Genomic DNA, 10,370 nt, shown 5'->3' with positions numbered 1-10,370 from the left:
CAGAATGAGGCACAAGGAAATTGAAAGATGAAAATCATACCAGAATGAGGCACAAGGAAGGTTGAGTATGTGCAAACAAATTAAAAGATGACTTAAATCAAGAGAACAAGCCAAGCCAAGTGATCAAAATATGGAATGCATGAAGAATTGTGTCACTTTTATGTTTATGTGCTGTATGGAGTCTATTGAGTTATTTTATATAGTATTTATGTGTAGAATCTTATGCTTTAATGATTGAGTTGTTATGTGTGCTTTGGAGTGCATTTATGTCAACTTAAGCGCACCAAGTAAGTGTGGAGTGAAGTGAGGGCCAACCACATGGTTATGGAATGGTTATGGTCGGCCACATGTGAAGAAGGGTGACAGTTATCAGTGGTTTAGGTAGTTTCCAAGTAATTTCAAGGGGGCCAGCCACCTTTTCCCTCTCTTTTTGTGTTTTTGAACGTAATTGAAAATTGAAAACTCTATTTAAAGCATGATGAATGAAAAGAAAGGGACTTTAGTATGAATATTTATGAAATGTGAGTGAAGAACCCAAATTAAGGAGTGATTTGGTGACTTCTTCCAAGGTTGTGGTTTGGTGAACATTAACCCTCACAGAACTTTCGTGACTTTAGTTATTTACTTTGTTCCTTGGTATAAAATTTTATGCGTTTGTAAGAAGTGCTTGGATAATTTTATACCTTTTTATTCTCATTTAAATTACACCTTAATCATCCCTACAAGGGTCAACCAGGATTAGCCCTAACCCAACCTAGTTAGGAATTTGGCTAAATTTGGGTGATCTAATCATTTTTAAAAATTCCCAAAAATTTCAGAATTGATCTACATCCTTTGTAGATTAATTCCTGCATATATTTTACTCCTTAAATTGTATTTTTGTTCAAAATCCTAGTTGTTTTCTTTCTTTTTTTTTAGTTTATGTCAAATCACTTTTAAATTTTAAAAACAAACTCAAAAAATTTTCAAAACAACAAAACTTTTTAGAAATCAGCTTTAATATGTTTATTATCATTTGCAAGTGAAATTTGAAAATCCCCCATATATTTCAAAATCTAGAGCAAAATTCCCAAAATTGGTCAGTTCTGCTCTAGTTAGCATATTCACCCTAATTCCACCACTTAAACTCCTCTAAATAGCTTCAAAATTCTCCAGATCATTCCTAACACTCATGAAGTTCAATAGAAAAAATTGAACCGCCCACATCTGTTTAGTCTTAGAGACATAAGTTACTGAGATTAATGGTTAAAGAATTGTTTGGTGACTCTTCTTTTCCATGCAATCTTATGGTGAGGTTATGAATTTTGTGATTCTTTGGCGAGGTCACAATGTTCATAGTTATCTTCTTTTGAGCTTATTGATGTATTTTGGTGAGAATAACCAAGACATTAAAATTTTTTTTTTCCTTTAATACGTCTTTGAAAAATCCTATAGCCATCCACTATCTCTCCTTTTTTTAGTAAACTCCACTACACCTTCCATAAAAAAAAAGAGGAGCGGGAAAAATTGATCAACCATTATAGCCCAAAGCAAGTTCAGATTTGGAGATAGGAAACAATTGTGCATTGCATGGAGATAAACCATCATATCAAGTGTAAGCCAAAATAACTCATTAGGAGAAGAGTTTCTCAAGGTCTAGGAGAATTAATATGACGCAGCGTGTCAATCAAATTAAAAGAGGACTCTCAAGTCAAGATACCAAGCCAGCCAAATGATCAAAACAAAGAATGTGTAAAGAATTATGTCACTTTTATGTGTATGTGTTGTGTGGAGTATATTGAGTTATTTTATGTTGTATCTATGTGTAAAATCTTATGTTTTAATGATTTAGGTTGTTATGTGTGCTTTGGAATACATTTAGGTGAGTTTGAGTGCATCCAATAACTGTGAAGTGAAGTGAGGGCCAATCACATGATTATGGAGTGGTTATTGTCGGCCACATGTGAAGGAGGGTGTAGTTATAGGTGGTTTAGAAAGTTCTAAGTAGTTCCGGGTGGGGGTGGGTGGGGGGCACCCACCTAAATAATTTGAATGATTATGTTTTAATGATTATGTTATGTTTTAATGATTATGTTTTTTTGAATATAATTATAACTAAAAAATCTACTTACACTATTAGCACCAATATTGGCTAACACCTCAAATCATTCAAATTATTAATATAATTTGAATGATAATAATATAATTAGCTGTTGTTTACTCTATTTCAAGCATGATGAAATAAAAAGAAAGGAACTTTGTTGTGAAAGTGAATAACTCAAATTAGTTAGTGTTTTCTTTCAAGTGTGTGATTTGGTGACCATCTGCATTGAACTTTGGTGAGTACAGTGGTTTATTTTATTTTTTTGATATAAAAATTTAAGTGATTTTCCTTTGGTTGAATGTTAATGTGTTTGTAAGGAGTGCTTGGATGATTTTAACTTATTCTCATTTAAATCCTACCTTAATCATCACTACAAGGGCCAGCCAAGATTAGCCCTAAATCTACCTAGTCGGGATTTTGGCTAAATTTGGATGATTAAAGATTCCTCAAAAAATTGATCTACACCCTCTGTAGATTAAAATCTATATAGTTTTTACCCTTTAAATTATGTTTTTTGTTTAACCACAAAACAGTAGTTATTTTTTGTTTTATTTATAGTTTCTGCTCAATCACTATCCACTTCTGAAAATTAAGTCAAGAAAATTCCAAAAATCACAAAAATTTCTAGAAAAGAACTTCGATGTCTACCATCATTTGCATGTGAAATTTTGAAAATCCCTCGTATATTTTAAAATCTAGGGTAAAATTTTCAATGTTGGTTAGTTCTCTCCAAAACTGACCTAGTAAGTATATTCAACCTAATTGCCCCCCACTTTTAGGAGCTTTTTAAGTTGTTTTATGAGTTTGGCGACTGTAATATCTGGACTATACTATAAAATATTGTATAATATTCTTGCAGCAGGTAGTGTGTCTTTATCTGCCTAGGAACAGGTAGTGGAAGGTCCTCGCCGCCCTACATCGACGATTCGAAATTTTCTGTGTTGACTTTAACTGATACAATCATCAATCCACGCTTATCCCACACCAAACGCGGTCGAACTACCATATTTCATTCCCTCATTATTCCACAACCACTTCCCCGCTAAATCCCTTCCTAAATAGTTTCTAGGAGCCCTAGAACGATACATCTGGTATCAGAAGTATCAGAGCCCAACAAGCCACAGATTTTTTAGGCCCCAGCGTTCAAAATTTATAAAATCCAACTATCCTTCCTCCAAAAAAAATTCCACCCTGAACTCTATCTAAAACCCTAAACACTCGACCAATCTTGAATCACAATCCTACGTCAATCAAAAACATAATTAGGAGAAAGGAACACAATGCTACCAAGGGAAAATCAGCAAAGATGTGTTTAAGAGCTTACTATGGAGGATATGCAGCAAAAATTCCTACAACTGCAACAGAGGCTTGCAATCTTTGACAGGAAACAATCTGGTGAGGTCACCCATAGGCACAACGGTGACTTGTCAGAGTGAGAAGAGGAAGTGAATCTCCTCCACCAAATAGTTTCCAATGACAAAATCATTGCCTCAACAATTTGATATGGAATATCAGAGGAGATTTAGGGATCTTGTAGCAAATGTGGATTTATCAGATTTAGATATTCGCATGGAACCTGATGGGTTTATTGAGTGGCTTCAAACTGTGAAGTGAATGTTTCAGTACTAGTACAAAGATGTTCCTCAGAATAAAAGAGTTAATTTAGCAGCAATCAAGCTCAGAAAAATTCTTCATTATGGTGAGAAAACCTGAAGCGTATTCGCCAACAAAAAGGAAAGAGTAAAATTAATATTGGTCTAAGATGAAAAGAAAGATACAGTGCAAATATTTTCTCTCGTATTACCGACAAGACATATTCATAAAGTTCCACAATCTATGTCAAAGAGACACTTATGTGGAGTACACCGCTAACTTTAATCAACTTATGTTGAATGTGAGTTGGTAGAGCCAGAGGAGTACACAGGAACGAGATATCTTGGAGGACTGAGGTCGTTTATTAGTAATGTGGTGCAGTCGCAGTCATACTAGTCTCTACTAGATGCACTTAGCTTTGAAGGTGGAAAAACAGAAACATCATGAGGTGACAAACACACCTCACGGACAGAGTTCAACACTAGAATCAGATAGAAATGCGTCCAATGGAACAGTCAAGCCAACACCACCCAAGGAAAAGTCAATCCAGAGCAAAGAAAAGATAGAGCCCATCAACACTCCCAAATCCATCCTAGCCAGCAATGCTTCAAGTGTCACGGATTTAGACACGTTGCATCAGATTTCCCAAAAAGAGAATGATATCTTTCACCAAGTAAAGTGTCGTGGAGGAGGTAATGGATGAAGACCCATAGGCGGAGATTGGAGAAGAGTATTAGCTTATAACCAACGAGGGAGAGACTATAGTGATTTAAGCTAAGCCCACGAGAGAGACTCTAAGAGAATTATGTTACGCCTAGAACTGAACCGGTCAAAAGGCAACCAAACCGGCCTGCCACAACAACAGGCGGGTCGTTCACTTTCATGCGAAGTAGCCGAGCGGCACTTTGTTGTAGCATAAGGAAGTCGGGTGCAGATAGAGTCCACGAGGAGCTTAATCACACTCAAAGAAGAGAAATTAAGGGCGTTTGGAAGGGAAGATGTAAAGGAAAGTTTATGAAATGCTGTGAGAGGATTTTATTAATGGGAGTAATCTAGGATTTATTTTCTTTTATGCATGTTTTTGTTTGGTTGTTATTTTCTTTCTTTGTGTGTTGTTCCTAGCAATGTCTAGGGTGTGGGAGAAACGATTCACCTCTCTAAAAGTAGATCATCTTTGTATCTTGTTTGTTTTCATTTCATAAGAGCTGTCCTTGTCTGTGTTTTTTCCACCTATTTATTGTTGTTTCGTCGTTGCCTGTTCGCTGATTTCAATTCCAAGATGTATCAAATTGATATCAGAGCCTAGAACTTGGTGAGATTACAGCGAAGAAAGCGAATGTGCCAGAAGGAGAGGTAGGACAAATCAAATCGGAAATAAAAAAGAGGTTTGCCACCATGGAGAACGGGTTTTCTTCCATTGAAAGTCATATAGAAGATGGATTTGAGAGCATAGGAGAAATGTGAGAGAACATGAAAAATCTCATGGAGATGCAATCCAAGGCCGTGCCTACTACTCCAGTTGCAAAACCTAACCAAGGGTTGATCAGGGAATCATTAGTCAAGTCAAAAGGAAAGGAGATTGAGTGAGAAGACAACGAAGAAAACATAATCTATCTACAAGAGCGTCCTTTGCAACGGTTATGTGTGGCCCCTCTATACACTAACACCACAATTGGTTGTTCCCCTATCTGCTCCCTCACCTTCATGGTGTGATTTGGAGTAAATCTCACCAAAGAATTGAGGGACACCTCCACCACATCCAGATGCAGATGCTCTCCTTCACCGCCTCCTCCTCCGATTCCTCACTCTTTGTATCCTCCTAAACTATTAGAATCTGAAGAGAGCGTTCCTTGCAACTGTGGCCCTTGGGCATATTTTTTGTTACAGCGATAACACAATTATTTTGCTCTTTTATCCTATACTTTTGCATCTGTGAGACACTTGAAATTACCCCAAAAAGACGGGTTCTTGTATTCTTTTCCTTCGGCATCTCTTTCTGAAAAGACATCGTCTGGGTGGTCGGTGTCATAATTTTCAGGGTACTCTTGTAGCTTAGTTGGTTTTTTTTCACATGTTTCTTCTCTTCCATCTTCTGGGCGAGTTCCATTATTTCCCTCAATCCTCGCGGTCTCAAGAGGCAAATGGTTGCTCGTATGTTAAGCTTTAAGCCTTTCAAGAAGTTTTCTTCTAGTCCTGCTGCAAAAAGCCCCCTCAACCTCCCTAACAAAAGAGCTCGAACTTCTCAAGATATTCTATAATTGTCCCCTCTTGGGTCAGAAGGGTTCACGGTGATTATGATTGTCATAGATCGTCAGAGTAAGTATGCATATTTCATTATCTTACAAGCTGCCTACGATATAGTCTCAGTCGCGGCGGTGTTTATTCTAGAAGTGGTACGTTTGCACGGAGTGCCAGAATCTATTGTATCAGATAAGGACAAGGTGTTTCTCAGCCACTTCTGAAAGAAGCTATATAGGTTGCAAGGGACGGTCCTTAAGAGAAGTATTTGCATTATTTTGTATCTGATACACCAAAGCTATGGGCCAAATTGGTATAATACTTCGTACCACACTACAGCACAGACCACCTCTTTCAAAATATTGTATAGGCGGATCCACCTTACTTGAAACATTATAAGCATAGCGCTACACCAGTATTCAACGTCGATCAGCACTTGGAGAAGAGGGACATGATACTGGCAGAGCTCAAGAGGTATCCACTGAGAGCTCAACAAATCATGAAGAAAAAACGGATGAACACAGTAGAGATGTGCAATTTAAACCAGGGGACATGATCTACTTGAAACTAGGTCCTACTGACATAAGACATTGGTCAAGACAAGCGAGAAACTTTCACCGCATTACTTTGGAACTTTGAGGTGATGACATGCATCGAGGCAATGGCCTATCGTTTGAGATAACTACTATCGTTCGCACTACACCCGGTCTTCCATGTATCAAGGCTGAGACGTACGATTGGAGATCATGCACTCTCATCTACACTACCACCAACACTGACGAAGGACTTGGAGGGGATTCTAGAGCCACTAGAGATAGAAGGAGTGTGCCAAGAAGTGGGGGAAGCAAAGGAGGTATTAGTTAAGTGGAAAGGTCTGTTAGACTGTGAAGCAATGTGGGAGCCTTACAAGGTGATGCCACAAGCAATTTTTATCCTTCCACCTCGAGGACAAGAAACTTCTTTGTGGGTGGAGTACAATTACGCCAGGAACTGGACCGATCCATCCTGGACTAGTCGAAGGCCACCAAACCGACCCGCCATCCCTTTCAAGAGAAGCAGACGAGCGGCACTTAGCCGTAGCAGAAGGAAGTCGAGCGCAAGCGGGGTCCACAAGGTGCTTAATCATATACTCAAGGAGGAGAAATTAAGGGAGTTGGAGGGAAAGCTGGAAAGGAAAGTTTTTGAAATGCTGTGAGAGGATTCTATTAAGGGGAGTAACCTAAGGTTTGTTATCTTCTATGCATGTTTTTGTTGGGTTGTTGTTTTTTTTCTTTGTGCGGTGTTCCTAGCAACGTCTAAGGTGTGGGAGAGATGATATAACTCTCGAAAAGTAGATTTTCGTAGATTTTCCTAGTATCTTGCTTGTTTTCCTTTGATTTTCGTAAGAGCAACCATTTTTTGCATTTTTTTTTCCATATATCTATTGTCGTTTTGTCGTTGCTTGTTCGGTAATTTGGGTTTCGAGACGTATAAGATTATCATTGATTGTTTTAGAGGTAATAGATGTTCATGTAGAACTTGAGGATGTGATGCCACAAACTACCTTTTTGCATGTATTAAGAGAAGCATCAGAGAGACTGATATTGGTTGCCTAAGAGCATCACGAGGTTGAGGAGTCAATACCAAACACAAGGCAACCTCATATAAGAGAATTTTAGAATTTTCTGACATACAGCCTACCTACTATGTTGCCACTGATGATGGTGTTCCAACACGTCAGACATGAGAAATTTTTGAACTATTTTTATAAAGCTATATGGAATAATTTTCAATATGTTGACAAAGGCTTCAATAGATAATTGGCATCAATTTATTCAATAATAATACCAACTTCTTTTAATTCCAATGGAATAACTATTTTAATCTGTCCTATCAACATTGTTTTGCATTTTGACTTTTACAGCTTTCCAAATTGGAGATGAGGAAACACAAGTGTCAATGAAAAAAAAAAAAAGTAATTGATAAACTAATAAAGATAAGTATGACAAACAATCATAGAAATTGTGGAGCAACCATAGCTTAAAATTTTAACCAAAACTGATTGAAATTTTTCATTAAACAAATAATGACCAAAAAATCATTGATGATCTTAGATTTCTGCCAATTCATTCAATTCTGAGTATCTGACACATTCATCAATTTTTGCCAGCATTGAAAAGGCATGCTAACAAAATGAATGGCACAAGTATGACATTCAAAAACTAGCTTTGATTATTAATTGGGAAGAAGAAGAAAGCTTTTAAAAGGAAATTTAAAAACTACCGAACTGCATCGCACATCTTCTTTCATAAATATATTACAAAAGTCACATATCAATGCAATAGATTCAGAATTTCAAACAATTATAATTCCTGATAGAATTAACAATTATTAATCAAAGGATTCTTTACTCCATCAAATAAATTTACAGATATTTTTATCACTTTATTTTCTTTATACAAATATAAATCAAATGCTTAGCAATCATATAAAAGCACAACATGAATTAAGACCCAATATTTAAAATTTAAATCACTTTTTTTATATATATTGTTCTTAAATCATGCATACAAGATATTCATCAAAGATTTTTAACAGCTTGTTTATTTTAAAGATTATTATCCTCTATTAAAATTTAGATATACAACTAAAAGTCAGATTAAACACCGAGTACATTAGAATAAAACTGTCAAATTTACCAAAGGATATTTGAAACTAAAACTGAACCAAACATATTAAACCTTGAGCCAATCACTAGTATATCACAATACATTCTTCAAATCGCATTACATTGTAAGGGTAAGCAACTCAAACTTGCCAGAGTACATGACAGTGCCATTTACAGAGAAAAAAAAAACAATAAACAAGAAACCTCAAAAAATTTCATCAAAGAAGTAAGTTAAAATGTTTGAAATAGCTCGAAAGAAGGCGCAAAAGAAAACCTAGCTACACTGTAAACTTAATGGAACGTAGACAGGCTTTAGGCGAAAAACAAATTAATTTATCCAATGCATGATCGGAAAAAATAAATAAATAAATCTAACCTGTTATAGAACTCTTTTGCGGATCGAGATCCATTGTAGAAAATGAACCAGAGCAAAACGAGAATCAGAGTATCTACCCAGATTAAGGCACCGCAGCAATAACAACGCTCCTTATATCAAAATTTCTCAGCAGATTGTGAAAATGGAAGAAAGAATTTTCAAATGGTATAGAAAAAAAAAACAGGATACTGAAGAGGTAGCGTTCCCACCAGTCAAGCATGTAAAGTCCCATGGTGACGTTGTAGAGATGGATCCTGCGGCTGATCCAGTTCATCTTTTCACTTTGTTTTTCTTCTTCGATCGGAACACGGGAAGAAATAATTTCCCAAAGTGTTGAGGATATAAAAAGGTTTTTAAGAGTGGAAGTTTAGGTGTGAGATAGTTAAATCATAAAAATTGGGTGCTATATTTGTAATTTTTCCTTTTTTAAAATTAATTGGAAAATTACTGAAATTCAGAAAAGCTAGGAGGAAGAGGTCATGTTGGGAAGGTTTAGTTCGACGAAAATGACACGAGGCATATTTATCTTCGGTCAAACACTACTCTTAAACGGAGTGAGGAAATTTTGCATGATCAAAATAAATTTTGCATCATTCAAATCTTTAACACGGCATCAAAAATATCATATTTATTATAGTTTTAAAAGTGTAACACGTCTTCTCATGCATAAATTTTTAATAATAAGATATCATAAATGTAAATATCAAATTTTGATTGTTAGATATGCAAATAAATAAGAATTGTGTGGTATGTATGTAATTTCTCTTATTATTATTATTATTATCAAATTTTATTTTATTTATAATAGTGATATGTCACCCAAAAAATGTGCATGGCTAGGCACTTATGTCAAAAAAATGTGTTGCTCCCAATCGTTGTATCTCGTTGCAGCCGCATACACGCTTTCCACCCTTCTCAACCTCCCTGCATCGATTACTGACAGCGACTTTATATATGCTTAAATTTATGGACCCAGATTTATATATTTATAATGATTTTGTAAAGTCACAATTTCAAACGCAAGTATACGTATCGCTCAAGTAGTACAGGGCTCTAGTGGAGTCTCGTTTATCGATCTCACAGGGAAGCGAGGTAAGAGGTCCTTAGTCAAATCCTAGTCTACAACAATTAGTCCTTAGTTTGGAATGTCAATTAAAATGATGTTTTATCTAGCAACTACTCCTAAATGCAAGTGTTAAATGTAAAGATAGTAACTATAATTAAATGCAAATATTAATTCTAAAGATAACCCCTTTTGGATGAATTGGTTTGGAGAATTTTGAGATATTAAAAACTTTTATTCTTATGTAATGAATTGGATAATGTAAAGTAATGAGAAGCATTAAATATGGCATGTGCCAAATAGGAGCAATCTTATTCTTTACCCTTTGGTCCAGGCATAAAGAACATTGACTAATCCTATGCTTGTTTAC

The 10,370-nt window shown here is 35.9% G+C and overlaps 2 protein-coding genes across 6 annotated transcripts in view; one reads left to right on the top strand and one right to left on the bottom strand.

Moving 5' to 3' along the window:
* The window catches only part of LOC110023900 (protein RFT1 homolog), an 82,167-nt gene that overhangs the window by 23,646 nt on the left and 48,151 nt on the right, over positions 1-10,370 (top strand). The gene's annotated exons all lie outside the window — the stretch shown is intronic.
* On the bottom strand, positions 8,938-9,325 carry LOC110023902 (the record flags this gene model as incomplete). Its single annotated transcript, XM_020723548.1, is given in 2 exon segments — positions 8,938-9,010; positions 9,127-9,325. Coding segments are annotated over 2 exon segments (158 nt in total), but the record flags the coding sequence as incomplete, so codon positions are not given.

This window comes from Phalaenopsis equestris, unplaced genomic scaffold, assembly GCF_001263595.1.
Source record: "Phalaenopsis equestris unplaced genomic scaffold, ASM126359v1 Scaffold000235, whole genome shotgun sequence".
In the NCBI taxonomy this organism is placed as follows: Eukaryota; Viridiplantae; Streptophyta; class Magnoliopsida; order Asparagales; family Orchidaceae; genus Phalaenopsis; species Phalaenopsis equestris.
The sequence above is the reverse complement of the archived record's forward strand: the minus strand, read 5'-3'. Positions and strand labels throughout refer to the sequence as shown.